This window comes from Nicotiana tomentosiformis, chromosome 11 (genome assembly GCF_000390325.3).
Source record: "Nicotiana tomentosiformis chromosome 11, ASM39032v3, whole genome shotgun sequence".
Classification (NCBI taxonomy): Eukaryota; Viridiplantae; Streptophyta; class Magnoliopsida; order Solanales; family Solanaceae; genus Nicotiana; species Nicotiana tomentosiformis.
The window spans coordinates 122,095,537-122,117,649 of NC_090822.1; the positions used below are offsets into that span (position 1 = coordinate 122,095,537).

The 22,113-nt window shown below is 37.0% G+C and overlaps 2 protein-coding genes across 7 annotated transcripts; one reads left to right on the top strand and one right to left on the bottom strand.

Annotated features, from left to right (window-relative positions):
* The first annotated feature begins 8,668 nt into the window (after positions 1-8,668).
* LOC104104239 (CBL-interacting serine/threonine-protein kinase 3-like) lies at positions 8,669-15,534 on the top strand. Of its 6 annotated transcripts, none has more exons than XM_009612263.4 (15): positions 8,669-8,817; positions 10,102-10,335; positions 10,587-10,649; positions 11,583-11,654; positions 11,869-11,976; positions 12,091-12,171; positions 12,898-12,951; positions 13,084-13,209; positions 13,297-13,386; positions 13,491-13,613; positions 13,718-13,828; positions 14,243-14,356; positions 14,472-14,528; positions 14,670-14,744; positions 15,143-15,534. In XM_009612263.4, exons 2-15 carry the CDS (start codon positions 10,165-10,167, stop codon positions 15,212-15,214), a joined length of 1,317 nt encoding a protein of 438 aa, XP_009610558.1. In that variant the 5' UTR covers positions 8,669-8,817; positions 10,102-10,164; the 3' UTR covers positions 15,215-15,534. The 6 variants fall into 6 exon arrangements, with proteins under 6 accessions (XP_009610558.1, XP_070044188.1, XP_009610556.1 ...); XM_070188087.1 differs by having other exon boundaries at positions 13,721-13,828; XM_009612261.4 differs by having other exon boundaries at positions 8,704-8,933.
* A 1,062-nt stretch (positions 15,535-16,596) lies between these two features.
* On the bottom strand, positions 16,597-21,240 carry LOC104104240 (probable serine/threonine-protein kinase PBL3). Its single transcript, XM_009612266.4, has 6 exons — positions 20,940-21,240; positions 18,556-18,881; positions 18,320-18,455; positions 17,556-17,692; positions 17,327-17,450; positions 16,597-17,179 (listed from the first exon to the last, which is right to left on the bottom strand). Exons 1-6 carry the CDS (start codon positions 20,998-21,000, stop codon positions 16,773-16,775), a joined length of 1,191 nt encoding a protein of 396 aa, XP_009610561.1. The 5' UTR covers positions 21,001-21,240; the 3' UTR covers positions 16,597-16,772.
* Positions 21,241-22,113: the final 873 nt, after the last annotated feature.

Genomic DNA, 22,113 nt, shown 5'->3' on the forward strand with positions numbered 1-22,113 from the left:
TAGGCGCAAAGGTTACGAAGTTCCTTGAAGACTTGAAAATCAAAAGGATCACATCTTCACCCTATAATTCGAGCGCAGATGGTTAAGTGGAATCAACGAACAAAGTGATTATGCAAAATCTCAAAAAGAGATTGGAAGCGGCTAAAGGCAAATGACCCAAGGAGCTGCCCGGTGTATTATGGGCGTACCGAACAACGGCCAAATCGAGCACGGGAGAGACTCCTTTCTCCCTTGTATATGGAGCAAAAGCCCTGATCCCGGTGAAAGTAGGGGAGCCTACCTTAAGATACTTCCAGATAAATAAAGAAGCAAACAATGAAGCAATATTGGTCAATTTGGAACTGCTTGATGAATGCAGGGACTTGGCGCATATAAGGATGGCAGCTCAAAAGCAGAAAATAGAAAGATATTGCAATCGAAGAGCCAACCTCCGTTATTTCAAAGTGGGAGACTTGGTTTTAAGGAAAGTAACTCAAAACGCCCAGGAACTCAATACAGGGAAGCTATATCCAACATGGGAAGGCCCCTACCGTGTTTAGCTATCACCGGGAAAGGATCATACGAGTTGGAGAAAAGTTGCCAAGCAACTAAACATGGCACACCTCAAGAGATATGGTTGCTGATGAACTTCACCTGTACTGAAAGTATGTGCTACACTCTTTTTCCCTTCGTCCAGTTTTTGTCCCAATTGGGTTTCTCTGGCAAGGTTTTTAACGAGGGAGAAACGGAAAGCATACTACTAAGGAAGTTTCAACGACAACAATAAGACCTTTTAATGATAAGTCACACAAGCGAAGAACCACTCCGGAGCGGTTAGATAATCTTTTGCTCGATAGAAAAGTTCCTACCAGGAAGTTAAGTTTGCTATCGAACAAATATTATCCGACCGTTCACAAGTGTAAGCCACTAGGGGATTGTTAGATAATCTTTGAATTGATAGCATAAATTCCTAAGGGGAAGTGAAATTTGTTATCGAATTGAAGATTATCTAGCAATTCATTAGTGGAATCCTCGAAGGTGTAAAACTTCCAGTGTTCAAACGCATTCTTCGCATTCGAACACTGGGGGGATGATATGAGGTTATAGCAACAATGACTGTTGCCTCGAGCGGAATACGAAACCCGGAAACATAGTTATGTCATCAGGACCGGGGACTGCGTGACCAGCCCCATAGAAACAAGTTGTACAAGTTAGCCACAAAAAAATGGCAACTTCCTTTTAGCACAATGAATGCTTATGTACTTTTGAAAATGGAAGGAATAAAGTAAAGTTCTTTTATTTCTATCTTGTTTCTTGTCTGAACGATAAATTGATTTTGTCATTTGAATGTTAAACAAGTACTTCAAATTCTAGTGCTGTAATGAACAGGAGACGTCTTCTTCAATAGCACCATAAACATAAGAGGGCCCTCTCTTATGAAAACCCTCATGATAAAGGGTTGATTTCGGAAGAACTTGTGCCCGAAATCCAAACGCTTTCGGGAAAAATACACCCAAAGCCTTGCATGATCAGACGCAAACAGTAAAACTTGCAAAACACTTAAACAAAAAAGGACGCAAACATTAAACTTGCATAAATGTGTAAACGAAAGTACGCAGAAAGGAAAACTCATGCAATACTTGAGGAAACATGTTTTTATTTACAATGAATTTTCCAAACGGAACAAGTACAAAAGTTGGAAAAAGAAATCGAAAGCTAAGTTGTTGTAACTCCGGAACCCGGAGGAAGAGAAGCATCCACGCCCCCAGGAGAAGTGGGTAGATCCACCACCGACTCGATGTCTTGGCCTTCCGGTTCCTCTTCAATTCTCGAGAATTTGAAACCGGAACCAGAAGAATCGGTAGCATCAGGCTTGGCTGGAAGACCCCTTTTAGGAGTTGACTCCAGCTCACGGGCTTTAGAGATTTCGGCATCAAAGTCAATGACACCCGCTTTAGCCTCTTCCAAGGTGTTTCTCCTCATGTTGTACATAACATATGTTTTTTCAACAATGAGGGAAGCCGCTCGGCGCTTGAGTTCTTCTTTAAGTTGGTTAACCTCGGCAGAGAGATTCTCCCGCGCGGATCTAACAGACCGGAGGCTAACATTGAGATCACAGGAAGTGGAGCTGAAAAGTCTATTATGCTCAATGGTCTTATTATACTTCTCCTCCAATTGGGTATCTTTTACCCTGGCAGCAGCAAGCTCTTCAGTTTTGGAGTTTAAGGCTGCCTCCAAATTATTTATTCTTTCTGCTGAGCCAGCCTCGCGATCGGATGCAGCAAGAACGACACTATGAACTTCAGCCCATTTGGCCCCAGCCTCTTCAAATTGAATCCTCAACGGGGCGATCTCTTGGCTTAGGGTCTCTACTTCTTGCTCATTTTGCTGCAACCGAGCCTCCAACACAACAACCTCAGCAACTTTAGCTTCCAGTTCTGAGAGGCAAGCAGCAGTTTGGTCCCGCTCGGCCAAAAGTTGATCCCGCTCGGAGGTAAGTTACTCCTTATCTCGAATCAACCTTTGGAGTCCCTCGGAAGCAAGAAAATTGGCCTGCAAAACAAAAAAGGCAAACTCAAAATACTATTGTATCAAAGATATAAGAGATAGCAAAGGAAACGAAGAATTACTGTTGCGACATTATGCATATAATTGTTCAACAAACACTCTCTCGAGAAAGCTTGTATCTTTTACCTATTTTTTTCTGAATCCAAAGGCTTCAAACAGTTAGAAAGCTTCACCGGTCGGGACAGCAAATTGCATCTGGTAGAGCCCGAGAGAGTAACGCTCCTCCTCCTTTACATATCTTCTGAGGGGGCGGCATAATTTTGCCCCAAGTTCCCATGAACTAGGGACTGGGGAGATGAACACCCTCTTCTCGGACAGATACAACTGGTGGAGATGATGTAGTAATTATTGGTGGTAAAGGAAGAGTTGGTGAGGAAGGAGATGAAGCTAATGGCATTGAAGGATGATAAGTAGTTGCGGCAAGCGCAGTGCTAGTTGTTGGTTGCTCGTCAACTGAAGACGACAGAGACCCCGTTCTCAGCCTCACGGTACCGGGCGCAGCGACTGGTATTCGAAAATAGGAGCTGGCATTTTCCACCATCTCAAACTCCTCCCTAGAACGCCGAGGCATCGTCCTCGGTTGGTGTAACTAACTCAACAGATTGAGCAGTTTGTTGAGCTGAGGAAGGTCGTCGTCTTCTATGTAGAGAAGCCCTCTCCTCGCTGGCTTCCCCATCATCGTCAATCATCACAGTGCCTATGGCCGGCCCGGGCGGGGGGATCGTTACCACAACTTTCGGAGACGACTCAGGAGCGACCTTTTTTGCCCTCTTATTCTTTCCCCCGGCCGCAGAGGAACGTCTTCTCTTTGGTTGTTTGTTCTTCGGCCGGGAACTCCGAGAAGAAGCACTCGCACTAAAAGTATGCCCGGAGACACCTGTCTGTGTAAAGGCCTCCTGCAGCAGCCTCACCGCATTAGCAGGATTAGCCAAAATGTCTTCCTCAGGGACGACAACTGAGCCAAGGGTAGACCTGAATTCAATAGAAGAGAATGGTCAAACAACCTCCTTATATGAGAAGGTAAAAACAAGATGAGTTCGACTTACCATGATTTTTGGCCTTCCACCCGTATTTTAGGTACAGTCCTTTCCACGTGCGGGTTTTGGGCGTAGTGACGTCCAAGATGTTTTGGACCCATTGGTCCAAGCCTTCAACCCTAGGCGGAACCCAACGAGTCACTGAAATAAGTAAAAGAATAAGGGTCGATAACGATGAGGAATGATCTTTAATGGAAGAAAAGAATTAATGGTGGACTTACGAGTACGGTTCCATAATTCTGGAAAGGCTGGAGTGGCGGCCAGGATGATGTCACTGCTGGCGACTGAAATAAACCGTTCCATCCATCACAGTCGTTGTCATCATCCATGCGAGATAGCAGAGTATGGTGGCCACGCTTGCTGAAATTTATCATTCCCCCACGGAAGATCTTGGGAGAATAGAGGTTCATCACTCAAGCTAGGGATAGCTCTTCTCCCGTCTCCTGGCACATGCGCCGAAGACAAGCGATTGTCCTCCACACGGAAGGACTTACTTGTGCCAAGCATACCGGGTAGTGGAGGCAGAACTTAACGATGACGGAGTCAAGATCCCCACTCAAAGAAAACGCTCCCAAAGTGAAGGGATACGTGTAAAAATACTTAAAACCCTTCTTGGGTAAGGTTATCTGCTTCGCTGGGTCGGGAGCGATAATGTCCAAATCTTGACAGTGGTACTCTTCCTTCACAACATGGATAATAGAAGAACGAATGGAATAAGGGTATACGCTAACAACTCACATACGAGGGTAAACAGAAGGATATTTCTCTTCAAAATCTTTGGTAGTAATTAGATTCTTTGGGATAATGGTACTCACCATAGGGGGAGCATCATCATCAGTTTTACCTTTGCTCTTTGAAGAGCTGGGTTTCTGGGAGATGAAGCCATTTTTTATCAAAAGGAATGTTTTCTCTCAAAGAAGAAAATTAAAGAAAGCTTAAAAACGAAGTATGAGTTGAGTAAAGAAAGTTTGAGAAAATTTAGAGTATTATGAAGAGTAAATGAAGGAGGTTGATGCGTATAAGTAAATGTATAAGCGGCTAAACTCGTGGCCATAATTACCTCGATAACCGAGAAAAGTGATGTTAAATCGTGGGATGACGCGTGTTCGGCTCATTAAATGCGAAGAGACGTACGTCTAATCAACCGTCAAAAACTTTTCAGAGGAGGTCAATGAATTTCCTGCCAAAGAGGGTGTTTCTACCAACTTTCTGGTGACACAAAGTTATGCCACCGGAAAGCAGGGGACTATCTGTATAGGGTAAAATATGTTTATATTAAATGATCGCATAAGGAAGTGACACGTGAAGCCAAAGACATAAGATAATTGAATCCGAGGGCAATGTTCCCGTCTATTACCAGAGAGAATGATACTCATAAAGATGAAGTAAACGCATGCCACCCGATAGCATTTAATGAGGAATATTCCATAGCATTAAGTACACATACCGTTACAAGGAATATAGCATTCACTGCAATAGTGAGCTCTATTATCATTGCAAAGGAGGACGAATTTTCTGGAAAATACATGCTACACTCTATTCAGAGCTCAATATAATTTTTATCTTCTTGTTTATTGATATCGCTGCTATTGTCCCCGAAAGCCCTGCTCCTGGAATTACCATTTCTATTATTTTATCTCCATCTCAAGGCTAAGTATTATATTTTTGTCTAATTCATCTGTTATTTCAGGATCAAATTAATTCATTTGTCTATAAACCACGTATAAATTCAATTGTACCGTTTTACGGGTAAACACATATACTGGTGGAACGTAGCAGACATCTCGTGGAATTAGTCGAGGTACGTGCAAGTTGACCAAACCATCACGGTTAATAAGAAAATATTATGGTCACATATTGATGGGAAATAACAGATATCTTGTGAAATTAGACGAGGTGCGTGCAAGTTGGTTCGGACATCACGATTATTTTTAAAAAAATATTATAATCACATAAAACACGATATGAACGTACCAATCGTTTTTCATACGAACATTACAGCATATTATGTGGTCAATACAGCAAATCAACTTCTAAAACCATACAAATACATGGTTATATGTCGTTGTCCTCCTCTTGAAATAAATATAAGTATAGTTAACAAGTTTTTAATATATTATAGTATACATATATATTATATACATATATTACAATATATCAAGTTTATTTCTGTCATAAGAACGTTATGATACATGCATTCATAAATTTAATATTTCAAATCCATCTCTAAATGAAACTAACCAAGCTAACAACTTGTTTGGATAACGTTTTTCTTCCTCCTTTGTTCTCTATTAGGATTGTAATATATTCGTTCAAATCCAATTGTAGGTAAAACTGACTGAAACCCCTGTTTTTGCCAGCATGACAACAAGCACGGATTGGCAGCAAGGAGTTAATTGAATGATCAAAGCATCGGTTGTCGAGTCTTATGTCGGTCATATAGAACACCAACACATAAAAAAAGGGCTGAAGTGACCGCTTCCATGTTTTCCCCGAATTTCATCCGTTCCAGGCTCAAGTGCATGTTCATCCATCTTCATTCCAAAAGAAAGGTTATGTTAAAAGAGATGGCTATGAGACTAGTGCAAACAATATGTTGAAATAGTAGATTGTTACGTATCGTTTCATAATGTATCGTATTGTACTGTTTTGTACTGTATCGTTTGATGAATACAATGTTCAGATAGATTGTGTCATTTGTCGTCGTTTCATGATATCACGCACCAGTAATATGAAAAATAAAATTACAATATTATAAAGAAAAATTATGATACGGGTTAAAGTTAATAAAAAGGCAGGATAAATGATAAAATAAAATTATTTAACAATAATTAAGTGTGAGATCGAGAGAAAAAGACAAGGTAACGACTCGACCATATCAAATCGGTCGTTACATAAAGTGACACATTTCGTCGTTACGTAATAACATATTTAACGATACGATATAATAAAATTTACGTAATAATCAAAACAAACATCGTATTTAAAGTAACAATATTATACAATACAATAGATAACAACCATCCAAACAACCTATAAATGAATAACATAACAAGGATATTTAAATGAAAACCAAAAAGAAAAGGTAAAAGGAAATGATAAGGAATAACAAACAAAGAGATAAGTACAAGAACACAGTACGTACATAATAAGGACAAGGGAAGATAAGTGCAGTTGTTGTCCCTAAAGATTTTTCTGAGTTCAACAAATAAATTGTTGACTCATTGGACCCACTTACCACATGTAACACATGGACTAGATTCTCCTTTCCAAGATCATTATTTTTTATTTTTGGCCTGCCAAAATCATATCCTTTTAATAATATTGTGATGATTAAATTTGCCACCTAAATAATCATAGATATAATCAAGGTTATAGTGGACAAATATAATTCGTCCACCTTTAATTACAGGCTTCGCCTTCGAGTTCGATGACTTAAAAAAATCCTGATAGTTAACAGTTTTACTTTAATTAGTTTTATGTATCGTGAATCCGAATTATTCAAGGTTCCAACGATGATAACTAACATTTGGTGGGAAAAAAAATTGTTAAGACTCAGAAAATTGAGTAAAAAACAAAGAAAAAAGTACGACATACCACGAGCAAAGTGAAATAAACATATTAGCATGTCGAATTTAATAATTAATTAATTTTATCTAGGAGTCACAAATTAAAGTGACATATTTATTACTTAATTATGGTTTAAATAATAAAAGTTTTATATTCAAGATACACATATGTATTTATTGATTTGATATAGACATTGCATGCAAATAAATATTTTTCATAGCATAAGTGTGAACCTTTTTCATATTTGTTACTTAATTAGGTGTCTCTCTAATTTAAGTTTGTTCTGCAATTTTTTATAAAGTTTTGAACCGAATGTCCACTTGCTGAAATTAACAAGTGTAATATTGACTATTCAGATGAGATCTAGCTTTACGTTACAAATAAAATATACATAATATGTTACAAGATTGAGACAATTTTTCTTTTCCTTTTCTTGCTGAAATTAATTACTCCTAAAAGAATAATGTCCACTTGCTGAATATAGGTACAAGAACTCTCAAGGTAATAGTTTATTATTAAATTTAAGAATATAATATACCAAAGATACCATGTGCTTTCATATGCTTACTGAAACAGATTAATTAGTTAAATAGTTTGACTAGAAATAACAGAATATTTGGTAAAAAATATGGTTGGTAAGGCATGTAAAGTTCTCATAATCTACATGAAACATATTATATATGGAGCAAGTATTAAATGTATCATTGATGAGGTCAATTTTCTTTATTTCTTTTACATTCTTTTAATATCACATAAAAAGAAGAAAATTAACTACCAAAAAGACTCTGATGCACCTAAGGTGTGACCTAATAGTCGATAAGATCGATGAAAATCACGAAAAATTTACGTTTAAATCATCGCAAAGACAAATGATAATTCTAGGTAGCGAGTACACGATAGCAAAATAAAATGTGCTTGCAAACTAACCTATATATCACTGTCATAATTTTTTCTTTTAAATAAAAATAATAATTGCAAATCCAATTCAGACGATTACACCTACTAACATCAATAATAACAAACTCAGTGTAATTACATAAGTGGGATCTGGAGAGTATATTGTACAAGCAGACTTTATCCCTACTTCGTTTAAGTTAAAGATGTCGTTTTCCGACCGACGTGAGCACACCTACCATAATAACCGAACTATAAGCCATCATAAATCAATAAAAGTTTTCTGTACATGTATATAGAGACATAAAGACTAAAGTCTTTTAATAGATGAATTTTTCACTCCACTTATAAAATATACAATTAGACCTCTTTATAATAGCATTCATGTATAACAGTCGTTCATTATAAAAGTCACAAAAAATTAGGAATTGATATTTTATGTTATATTATAACTTATGTGCTCTGTAAATTATAATAACACTTCACTATAATATCCAAAAAAATATCGGAACAAATGTGGACCTTTGTATATTATTCCAATTACTACAACAATTTTAGTTGTGTGGTGGTGATACAAAAAACCACTTGACATTCATTTGAAGAGAGGTAAACTACTTTTTTTTAATATAAAAAAGAATCATTTTTTTTATATCTTTTGTTGGGACAAATCACAAATATTTGCAGTGGCATTTTACAATGCTGAATTTCAAGATTTGGTTGCTGGGATTTTTCCACTGACCATATATTTTTGTCCAAATCATTCAGAATTGTAAGCTGCTGTAATCTTCATATTCTTGACCCAATAAAACACCAAAGGCCTCCTTCCTTCTTGTTCCTTCTTCATATTCATTTTCATAATATACCCCATTTAAATTTCTGCTCAAAGTATGTCTATTTTTTTTTCTCTTTCTTGCTTTTTTGCTTTGAATATTTTTTTAATAATCGTGTGTCTCGACAAACTTGCATGCAAAATAGCTACATATTAAGTTTTCTTTTTTTGGCTTTGGAATTTGTTTGGAAGATTGGAATATTTGTATCGTTTTTATATGTTTATGAGTTTTGTTCATGTGAGGAATTGGCTGTATTTAAGAACTTTGCTTTTGGGTTTTCTTGAAATTGTGAACTTTGGGATTCTGAATCTTATTAGATTGAGATCTTTTCCTCCTTTTGAAGTTCCCTTGAAATAAAAGCTTTCCCTTTTCTGCATTTTTTTTTGTGTACTTAGCTTTTGAAAAAAAGGGTTATTTTGTTGTTGCTGTTTCTTTAATTGGACTTCAAATTTGGCTCCTTTTTTTTGAGCTTCTCCTTATTTTTATCAAGAAAGTTTGTATTTTTATGAAAATTGTGAAGCTAGCTGATTTTGGGTTTTGTTGGTTGATTGGATTTGAAGTTTATTTTTTGAGTTCCCTTTCTATTTCAAGAAAATTGGGGTTTTTTCTTTGCATTTGTTTCTGGAATCTGTTGTGAAGCCATAGAACTCATTTCTAGCTGCATTTTGCTGTGATCTTTTGCTGATTTTGCCACAAAAAGGTTTTGGGTAGTGGCATCTCTCTCTCTCTCTCTCTCTCTCTCTCTCTCTCTCTCTCTCTCTCTCTCTCTCACACACACACACACACACACACACAATGAGACCAATGTCGTTTTGGTTATTGATTGAATCAATAATTCTTTGTTTTTAATTCAAGTCTCACTTTTTTCTTTATTCATTTCCTTGAAGTGTAATACTATTATAATTGACTTATTTTAAGTAAATGGTGTTGCGCCTTGATTCTTGCCCCTTCTCCTTAAACATATAAGAGAAGTAAATAAACAAACTTTTGTGATTATAAAAGCATTAGTTGTGTGCTTTTATGCGCAGTTAGTCAAGTTGTTTTAGAATATCTGTTTTATTTTAATTTTATAATTGGTCTGAGAACTGTCCGAATTTACGGAATGAATGTGATGACTAGTCTGATTTATTTGCTTTACTCCAATGGTTTGCTATTACCTGAGGGTAATATATGTTAGGAACTAGGAAGTCGGGTGTCTTACCAAAGTTTTAATCATTGTGCAGTAAAAAGTTCTCTAAGGAGGATTGCGACTGAACTTTTTAGAGGATCGTCCCTGTATCTTAGTAATGAATCAGGCAAAAATCAAGCGTAGAGTTGGTAAATATGAAATGGGAAGGACAATTGGTGAGGGAACATTTGCTAAAGTCAAGTTTGCAAGGAATTCAGAGACAGGAGAACCTGTAGCAATCAAGATTCTTGATAAGGATAAGGTCCTTAAACACAAAATGGCTGAGCAGGTCAGTCTTCAATATATTCATACGTTATGCTTTCTCGAACTTTCATATCTTTCTATTGTATGATGTTATCCACTTGCAAATCATAACATAGATTACATGAACGCTATGTGAATAATGTTTCTTCGACATCTGACATGACGATTGAGTTGTTATCCATTTGTTATCCTTCCTTTTACAGTTTTAAGTTTTTTGAATGATTGATTCGTTTTGGCAATGTTAACTATTTATAACTCTTGTTCATAAATTGACAGATAAAGCGGGAGATAGCTACAATGAAGTTAATCAGACATCCACATGTTGTTCGATTATACGAGGTTGGTCCTCTCTATGTCAATGCGCATGTGCTTGTGTGTGTTTGCGCGCGCCTATGTATGTGGTCTCTGTGATCATAATGGATGTGTAATTGGATCCTATGCCACTGGTTTCCGTACATCCAACCTTTAGGTTAATTAGTAAGCAACCCATTACTTTGCATTTGGTTATGCATAATATGTTGTGAACTTCACTTTAGATCTTCACATCAACAATTTGTGAGAAGTCTTTAACTCACTATACCGGAGGGATAACCAACTGGCCTAGCAAAACATATTTAGCATTCTGTTGAGAATTTATGACTCAATTTTGGACAAAACAAGGTCCATTGTACAGCATGTATTTTCAGTATTACTGACATGCATTAAGACAGATTCTGGCCTTTAACATAACCTATATTGGCATGCAGATAATTTGCTGGTATCCATATACTGCAGTGGAATTGGCTAATATACTGGAGTAGTTAGTTAATCTTCTTGATCTACTCATATGGTACTTTCCAAATTTTCAAGAGTTATACTCTTTTTGAGATGCACCATCAAAATCTTGAAAAATGAGAGAGCTAGAAAAGTTTAAGTCAAAATTACCCAAAAGGGAGCTGGAATTGTAAATTTCCCATGCGGGAACAGACCTGTATTTTTCTCTCCTGTTAAATGTTCAAAATTTTGTTAAAAGACTTTTTGGGATGTTGTATACCAAATGCTTGCCTAATATAACAAATCCGTTGACGAACATCTCAAGTATCGAATATTTTGTGTCCTTCGAGTTTTTAACAAGGCTGTTAATCGTGCAAAAGTCTTATACTGGCAATAACCTACTTTTGTTATCAAAATCGGCAATAATGTACTAAAGAGAAGATGCCGTTGTGGCTTATGATGACGGCTGGGGTTTCACATATTAAACTTTGAATCCATATCCTTTTCATCTGCCTGCAGGTGATGGGTAGCAAGACGAAGATATTCATTGTTCTGGAATGCATTACAGGTGGAGAGCTCTTTGATAAAATTGTAAGGGCGATTCTTCCTTTCTTCTAATTCATTCACTCCTCCCTACCCTTGGAGATAAAGAATTTGACCAAAGAGCACAAAACTTGTTTCTCACTGATTGCGAACTTAGTTTTCATGTATCCTTCTGAAGCTATTCAAACCTATTCGGCACTTAAAAATCTCTCTGGCGACTTAGCATGTGATTAAAGATATTATCTGTTTTATTGGCACACAGGTAAATCATGGACGGATGCATGAAAAAGAAGCAAGGAAATATTTTCAGCAGCTCATTAATGTTGTTGATTATTGTCATAGCAGGGGAGTCTACCATAGAGATCTAAAGGTGGGAAGTGTTACTTTTGTAGCATTTTTAGTTGTTAATTTCTGTTCTGTTTTTGCCTTAAAGCTTCTGGCTTTGTTTTTGCGACCTTTATTTTGACATTCTTTAATGATGCAGCCTGAGAATTTACTGTTGGATGCCTCTGGAAACCTCAAAGTTTCTGATTTTGGATTGAGTGCTCTGTCCCAGCAAGTCAGGGTAAATATCTGATCATATGTTCTCCCACCCTTTAACATATGTCTCCAACATTTGATACGAGTCGTTTAAGTTGTTAATTTGTGGTTCTCAGAAGTAATTCAGTGAATCTTCAGTTGTGTAACCTGCTAGTAGATTGTGTAACAATGTCTTAAGTCTTAACGTCCTTTACTGATCGCCTTTTGTACATTTTGCCTTTGAGAATTGTGGTAGTGATGACTCATCCCCCCCCCCCCTCCCCCCCAAACCAAAAAAAAAGAAAAGAAAAATGGGACCAGAAATCTCCATGGAAAGCCCATCGACAATCAAGTGATAGGAATTTTAAAATCGCAAATGGCTATAGAAACAAGCCAGCACGATACTAATATCTATTTCTGCTTCTTCCTATGATGTTAACTAGTCTAAACATCATTTTCGGTTCACTTTTTTGAAGCAAAAATGGATGGGCCTTGGGACATTGGCAGTTAATTTGTGATTGACGGATGATTTGTTCTTTGCTTTAACTACTCTTGAGAATTGTTCAATAATGGACTTTTTTTCCTTTTAGCTAGAGAACCCCAAAATCATGCTAGTCATTACTTTCTCTACATATATCATCTTGTGATTAGTTCGGATTTGAAATATAGCTTCAAGCAGCAGTAGTACTGCAATATATTTCTTCCATTTTGGTGATAGTTAATCTTTCGTTTGGAATCAAATGTAGTTCTTACTTTTAACTCAAATTTCCAGGATGATGGTTTACTCCATACCTCGTGTGGAACCCCTAACTATGTTGCTCCCGAGGTATGATGAAATTGGTCTCCACTACTCTCTCTTCTTGTTCACTTCTTACCCCACACACAAAAAAAAATCCTGTTCATGTGCACCTTTTTTCTTATTTTTCTCTTCATCTAAAAAATCAGATTCCTTTCTTAGGTACTCAATGATCATGGATATGATGGCACAACGGCGGATCTTTGGTCGTGTGGAGTCATACTCTTTGTATTGCTTGCAGGTTACTTGCCTTTTGATGACTCTAATCTTATGAACCTGTATAAGAAAGTGAGCATTTCTTACTAATTCATTGTAAAGTCAAATCTACTTTTGTTTTTGTTATTAGTTCCATAATGTCTATCACGGTCTGTGCAGATCTCCGCTGCTGAATTTTCTTGCCCACCTTGGATGTCTTTTGGCGCTATGAAGTTAATTACTCGCATTTTGGATCCAAATCCTATGACAGTAAGCATACTGAATTTCTAAATACAGCTTCTGGATTTATAGCTTGCAATCGAATATATAACGTCATCTATTTCTCTTATTTATTACATGTGTTTTCTACGCAGCGTATTACCGTCCCAGAAATTTTGGAGGATGAGTGGTTCAAGAAAGATTATAAACCTCCTGTTTTTGATGAGAAAAAAGATGCCAACCTGGATGATGTTGAAGCTGTATTCAAGGATTCTGAAGTGAGCATAGCGGAATATGGAACAAATTTTGCATTGACTTCAGAGGAAAGAATTGATTGATGTATGAAGTTATCCTCACATGGTTCTCTCTTTTTGGCACAAAGCAGGAATATCATGTAACAGAGAAAAAGGAAGAGCAGCCAACTCCTATGAACGCATTCGAGTTGATCTCAATGTCAAGAGGACTCAACCTTGGGAATCTCTTCGATGAACAGGTTACTGCCTATGAACTTCTGTCTGTCTGTTATTTCTCTTGCATATTTTGGAACTTCTGCTTGATTAGCGTGGTGCTTGTGCCTGGAGTTACATCGTGTACGATTATTCTGTCTCAGTAGGACACGCTTTAATGAAATTATTGTGAATTTCAGACAATTTTGGTAACTCGGTATAAGGATATGGTTGATGAAAAGTCACTTTTTATTGATGATAATACCTTGGATTATTTTTTGTTTGTAAATGTTCACCAGTTATTCATATGAGCGAGGATGAAAATACGGAAGTTAAAAACATAAAGTTTTTAAACATTGACGATTACGAAGTAGGTCCTCCACTTTGTTGGAAACATTGATGATGTGTATATTACGATATCCTTCCTCCATTGACAGATGTTTTGATTCCATTGTTCGCAGGAATTTAAGAGAGAAACAAGATTCACATCTAAATGTCCGGCCAATGAAATAATCAGTAAGATTGAAGAAGCTGCAAAGCCCCTTGGTTTTGATGTTCACAAAAAGAATTACAAGGTGGTGATGAATTTCAAGCATGCATTTCACTCGGCATCTAGATCCCTAATTAGTTAAATTAATATTATCTAATATTGATTCTGTGCACTAGCCTGATTTTACTCTTTTACCTCAGATGAGGCTGGAAAATGTTAAAGCTGGAAGAAAAGGGAACCTTAATGTTGCCACTGAGGTATGTTCAATTTATTAATTGGTCATTTTTTTAATCTTATTTGTTATTACTTTTTTCTTTTTGTATTAAGATTGCCATCATTATTTCGAAATGTGCATCTTTTGCCGTTGTATCCTGAACATTGTTTGGCCTGCAATTTAGGTATTTCAAGTCGCCCCTTCTCTTCATATGGTTGAAGTGCGAAAAGCAAAAGGAGATACTTTGGAATTCCACAAGGTACCATATTTTGCTAATTGCCAAAAAAAGTTATCTAAATGACAATGCTGAACTGTGTATACCACTATTAGTAGGCTTCGATAGGCGAAAGCATTGTATAATCACAAGCCGATTGCTCTAGCAGGAACATGAACCTCCTTTGAAAGAAGTAATGATGTTTAGCTAATAAAAGATCATGCTTGTGTAGTAGCAATCTATCTACTTATTTCCGAAACGCATAGGTTCTTGCTGTGTTTTGCATAACCTGAAATTCGTTAATACCTCGTTTTTTAAATCCTATTAGTCTTTGCATTATCCTCGTGTTCCTGACCTCTTTTAGCTACTAATCAATCTCGAACGATATCTATTTTTCCATCAATTATTCATTGTTTGATGATTTTGTTGTACACTTCATGCAGTTTTACAAGAATCTTTCAACTAGTCTAGAGGATGTAGTGTGGAAAACTGAAGAGGACATGCAAAATAGGTAGTATTTACTACCATGTGAAGAGCAATAGCATTAGCTTTTGCTGGTGCTACCACATATGTAAAAACTTTTACAAGTTCTTTCTTTCTTTCTTTCCTCTTTTTGTTCTTTTTTGGTCTGTTCTTTGTAGTGGGACTTTTTTCTCCCTTGAGAAGTGACCATGTGAGGAATTTCCATTTGTTTTATCATGAGTAGGACTTTGTTCCTAATCACTTGCTGTTTGTGTAACTGGTATACTCTTTTGACTACTGTATAAAGCTTATCAGCTCCCTCAACCAAAAAAAAAAAAAAGAAGGAATCCACCAAGGAGAATTATCATTTTCATTTTCCTTGTCACATTTGTAGTTTGTATAATTGGTATACACTTTTCACAATTTTTAAAGATTATCAGCTCCTCTTATGCTTTCCTGAGCCGAGGGTTTGGAAACAACCTTTCTTTCTATGCTCACAAGGTAAGGGTAAGGTCTGCGTACACACTACCCTCCCCAGATCCCACGGTGTGGGATAATACTGGGTATGTTGTTGTTGTTAAAGATTATCAGCTCCCTCAAGAATGATGTGTGCAATTGGAAATGTTGTTCAGTGCTCACTATAAGCATAATGAACCTAGAAGTCTAGAACCACTAGTCATATAACCTTATAGCTTATTAGTGGTATACATTGTTAGGTCAATGTGATTTTTGCTAAATTAATATACACAGACCAAGTAGATCACTTTGTAATATTTAAGAGCATATGTTTAGCTTACGGTCCCTACTTAGAAACTTAATAAGCCATTGATGCTTGTATCAAGTCTTCAGGGTAGGCTACCTATATCACACCTCTTGGGTTGCGGTCTTATCCTGTGTGAATGCCGAATAAAATATATATATATATATATGTTGTATTTATGTATTAATATAAACCATGAAGGACCCACTTTTTGTGTTTTCAAAACTTTATGAACAGCCAAAACAGCTTTCAAAACAATAAGTCATTGAAAACTATAAGGATAAACCATTGTCAAAATTGGACAACACCAATCAAATGAAGGAACTAGAAAATGTCCCAATTCAAATGTCATTTGGCCCACTCTACTTATTTCCTTTTATAACCTTTATATATACCACCTACTCCTGTCAATTCTCTTTGTTGAAAGAGCATGCCTAGTATCATTAGCTACTGCAAAATCATCATCATTATTACACGGTAAACTTTCTCAGTAAAAACTTACTTGCACCCGGTGTGTTTACACTACCCCAATTAATACACTACAATCACCAAATGGTTTAACCATGGTAAATTAGTATAGTTTGGTGTAAATATCGGATGCGGAAAGTTTTACTATGCTTTCCCTTTTTGAGGAAGAAGTCATTCTCTTTGCGACAGAAAAAAATAAAACATAAGTTCTGAAACAAAGAGTACTATAAATATACATTCTAAATATATACATTTTACATATTACACTCGAGCACTATAGTGATATATTTCTTCCTCATCAAACAAGGGAAACAACAAACAAATAAAGAAGAAAAATACCACATATCTTCCTTAAAATATATATGTAGAATGCGTTGGTACAGTTATCTTGAATGTGTGACAACTCTCTTTTGATGATGACTTATCTTGTTATTTGCTGCATTATTTGCCTGTAGTGGTGAAATCCTAGGAATATCTTTTGGTGTTGGCAAAAGCTCTAGTGTAGCTAATAATACCTCATCCATTATTGGTCTAAGTTTTGGATCTACATGAAGGCACCGTAAGGCGAGTGCTGCTGCAGCTTGTGCACCTTTCTTCGAGTACTGCCCTCCGAACCTTGTATCCATGATTCTCAGTACTCGTCTGCTATCGCTTAGGAAAGGTATCGCCCATTCTACCAATGTTTCCTCAGCGCCTCCAGGGTTTTCCTCGCCTGTAGCTCGTTTTCCTGATAGCAGCTCCAATAGAACAACCCCAAAACTATAAACATCGTTCTTTGGAGTCAAATGACCTGTTACAAGTAATTGGGGGGTTGACTTGAGATAAGATATACAAGATACCAACCGTGTTCAACATGGTTAAAAGTCTCGAGTCACAGTAATCTCAACACGAATAGTTTAATGGAGAAGGATTAGTTGACAAACTGATTGAAATTTACCTGTTGCGACATATTCTGGTGCAGCATAACCCCGAGTTCCTATGACCCTGGTTGAAACATGAGTTCTATCTCCATCAGGACCATCCCTTGCGAGGCCAAAATCTGACAGCTTCGCATTAAACTCCTGCAGATGTTCAATGGAATATTTCAGTTGTGACCTTAGCAGGTTGTATGATCGAAATCAACAGTTTTCTGATGCTAATCAATATCTCAGGCGTAGAGATTGTACCGAATCAAGTAGAATGTTTGATGCCTTGAGGTCCCGATAGATGACATTAGCATCCAGACTGTGCAAGAAGGCCAGTCCTCGTGCAACATCTACTGCAACGCGCATCCGTTTACTCCAAGTCATAAGCTGAACTCCTTCTGCACAAAAATGGAAACATCACTAGTCTTCATCAGCAACTTTCTGGAAAAGCGTACTATGCACTGATTTTAAATGTATCAAATGGAGGCAGTAGATGAGACATGCTACAAGAAAAAATAGGATTATAATCGATGAGAATAAAAGCAAGCAGGGAAGAAAAGCTTAGAAAAAGATTCTCAAGTCAAGCCTAGATTGAGTTGGCTTTGTTGTCCAAGCGTTCGAGTAATGAACTGCTTTCTTCAGAAGATCATAGAAAAGATCCTTCAATTGCATGAACCATTATCTTACTAAGAGATAATACCAATTCTGGAGTATTAGCGTTATATCAATGCTTGAGAAAAATGTTTGGCACTGCTACACAAATAAAGCATACAAATCAGACACGGATCCAGGATATGAAGTTTACGGGTTCTGGTCCTTCTGGATTCTTTTACTGGGTTCTAAATTTATAACTTCTACACACTAAATGAATTTTTCATGATAAACATAGGGTGTGAGCCAAAGTTATTGGGTTCTGCTGGTGCCGTATACAGTGCATACGCCCCCGTAAAAAATCCTACCTAAATGACAGGAAAAATTGAGAAAAGTGATCATAAGAATTCGGCAAATGAAGAGATTTGACTCACTTCTGAATAGATGATTTTCCAAGCTTCCTTTGGTCATATACTCGTAAACAAGAAGCCTGTTATCACATTCTACACAATATCCAATCAGCCTCACAAGATTTTCGTGACGAAGCTGCCCTAAGTAGTTAACCTCTGCCTGCAGATTTGATGCGAGTGAGACAAAGTTATTATCACTGAGAACAAGTGCCACAAACAAAATATTAAGAAATTTTCTGAAGGCTTAGAAATGAACATACAAGCCATTCTCTGTGCCCCTGAAAGCTTTCTGGCTTAAGTTTCTTGACGGCCACTACCATCCCTGTCCCTGGTTTGCAGGGCGTAAGCGTATTTTCATCCAGCCATCCTTTGAAGACATATCCAAATCCTCCCTCACCAAGAAGACTATCAGCTCGAAAGTTCCTAGTTGCATTCTTGAGGTCATTGAAGGTAAAGGACTTGAGATGGCTGACGGCAGATAGATCACTTTTGCAAGACTTGAGAGCATGTCCTAAACTGCCCTCAAGTGTCTGCTTACAAGGACGATTGTATTCCTTTCTCTCACTTCCAGGGCCTGTTCTAGAATCTAGAATTACAATTACAAAGAAATAAGCAGATAAACAGAACTCGATTTGCAAATATTAAAAGCTAAGTAACATTTTTTTTTCGTTTAAAGTTCCAAGTCACTCTTTTATTGCCAATGTTGTGCAAAGCACTGTAAACAAGTCTTACAAAGTGGACAATATCACTAGTGAGTCCCTGGGGGCATGTAACACCCTAGGTGAATCCCACATCGACAAAATACGGGAGAGTTGCCGGGTATATAGCCTTAGACCCTAATTACGCGTTTTAAAGTCGTGCGGGCCTACGCCCAAAGCGAACAATATCACTAGTGGACTGGGTTGTTACATAAGGAGGGGATGACCTAACCTTCTTGTACAAAATGATAACCTGCTAATCAGATTATACAGTATGTTTTAATACATTGTAGTGGTAACTGCCAAAGTAATACTCGATACAAAAAGCTAAGTAATATTCAATACAAAAAACGAACAAGTCATGGCACAAGCCATACATGCTTTCACAATGTTATGTATCTTATCGATGCCAGTGCTGCTACTAAAGAGATTTCCCAGAACCTAGAAAATGGCTTTTAGACCCAAAATTTCAGGGGTCAGTATGATGCAGGAGAAGCAATGTCTAAAACACCAACGCGCAAGATCACTTTGAATAAATTTAAGTAACTTCTTTGCTGTAACATATAATTGCTCTCACTCTCTTATTTGCAAAGGGATGCAATAAGTAAATTCACGAGAATGATTTACTATACTCCATGAGCCTACTTTAACAACACCAAACTAGACCAAGAACAAATACACACACACAACTCTTTGAACAAAATTGCAGGATAGCACATACAGTGTCCCCATCCAACCTGAAACTCTGCAACCTTCTGGACTACGATATAACGAACAATAACCTCGCATGTCTATTTCTTTTGCTTAGTTTTTGTTTCCAATGTGGAATAGAACTTGAGATGCAAAGGGGGGAAAGAGTACACAATTACTCCAGAGTCAAAACTACACAAAGCTCTTGGGAGCCAATTCGCATAACTTTGAAATGATAGTGAGGATTATCCAAATAATTGGATAGCAATAGCACAAAGTACTAAGAAGCAAATAACAAAACAGCACACCGTATTATTTGCTTCTTAGCCAACTAAATTCAGACTTCTAAAAGATGATAGAAGGGTAACACCAAAATCACCAAACAGCAATTTGGGCACTTGAGAAGTATCCTTTTACTCAAGCGAAACTTAAAGACTTCTCAAAATGGAAACTTTTCTACACAGAAGTGACTTGAAAAGCAATCCACATCTTTTTTCTTATGATGTGGTGTCGGGGCCAACTTTCACGCTCCTCGACTATTTCACCAGATACCTACTACCTCAACCAACACAGCCACACAGGTACCATTAACTTTGCCCGCGAAGCCTTAGGCATATGTAAAGCAATCCATATCTTTCTAGTTCAATGCTTCGTAAAAGCTATTCATTAGAGCATACTGCATACCTATTCTCAATAGCTAACATACATATTCTACGAAATCGCAAAATCTAACTCTAGACTTAACCCTGAACTATAAATAAAAATAAGGTCTTGAACAAATTACAAAAGCAATCCATATCTCTCTAGTTCAATGCTTTCTGAAAGCTAGTCATTACAGCATACCTATTCTCAACACACCCCCCCCCCCACACACACATATAAAAAAGGGCAACCGGTGCACTAAACTCCCGCTATGCACAGGGTTCAGGGAATGGCCGCACCACAAGGGTCTATTGTACGTAGCCTTACCCTGCATTTCTGCAATAGGCTGTTTACACGGCTCGAACCAGTGACCTCCGGGTCACATGGCAGTAGCTATGTCAAGGCCTCTTCACGCACGCACACACACACTATATATAAATATATATGTGTGTGTGTGTTCTACAGAATTGTAAAATTGCTCAAGAATTATCCCTGAATTAGAAATAAAAATAGGATCTTGAACAAACTACAAAAGCAATTCAAATATGTTTAAACTGAAACAAGAGGGAAACATGCAAAAAGACAAAGTGAAAAGAGAATGTTGGAATTCATACCAGACAGCAAGCTAGAAGATGCATGAGCAAGCTTTACAGGTTTACCATAGCAAATCCCCATATTAAAACAAATATCAAGATTCTCACTTTATAACTAACTTTTCCTTTAGAAAATTTGAAAACCAAGAAAACCCCAAAAAGGATAAAGGAGAAGGAGGAGGAATAAGAAGAGAAAAGGGGTTGAATTAGTACAAGAATAGAAAAATGAAACCATTGTTAATTGTTATTGTTAAAGAGGAAGAAGCTATGAGAGAGAGAAAGAGAGAGGCCCTTTTAGTCTTCAGTCAAGAGTGAGGAAAATCTCCATTGAAAATGTTGTCACAGCTACGGTTAAACATATGGTCATATGTGGGGTCCATTTTTGAGGATGTGGGGCTTAGTTATGTCTATGTCGTAGGGGTGAAGTATTGAACTGTGCCATCACAAATTTTGACTATCCATAGCCATTGAACGTTGTGATTTTCAACTCGTTGGCCGTTGCCTACAGTAAACACCACCCAAAAAAACAGATAAGACATTTTACGTTCATAATCCTAAAGTATAAACTACCTAATCTAATGTAAGTATTAGTGTAAACGATACCCACTTTTCTTTTCTTTTTCCGTCTCATTTAAGTGAATCAATAGTATTTTCACTTGTTCTTGACTACTAAATAAAGAGCTGGATGAAGAGATAATAGAGCATCTTCGACAATTGGCATACACAAAAAATTTCGTAAGCAATGTTAATATTTGAAAAAGTAATCAAATAAATAAATTATTATAACAGTAAACAGTGTTATTTATACATATATATTACGAAAAAATTCGACAAAACCATATCACGTGACATTGTTTGGAACAAGGTGTCTATGCCATGCTCTTCGGCCAACTTCGGAGCGAGCTAGCCAAAAATAAGCTAAGACTTACGGTTGAAAGAGTCAAAATAGGGACAAGCGTCCAAATGATCTTATAGACTTCTTTTTAATAATACCAATTTCGTAAAAGAATTGATAGTATCAACTTCTCCTAAAAAAAATTAAAAGTGGACGTAATTTAGCTTGAATAAAGTGAAAGGGGTAATAGACTTACCGTTCTCAAATGAAATCATGCTACATTCAATTCAAGGAATACTACGAAATAAATTATCTTAACTACGTCTTAATCTTGAAATTTCAAATAAAACGAATAAAATA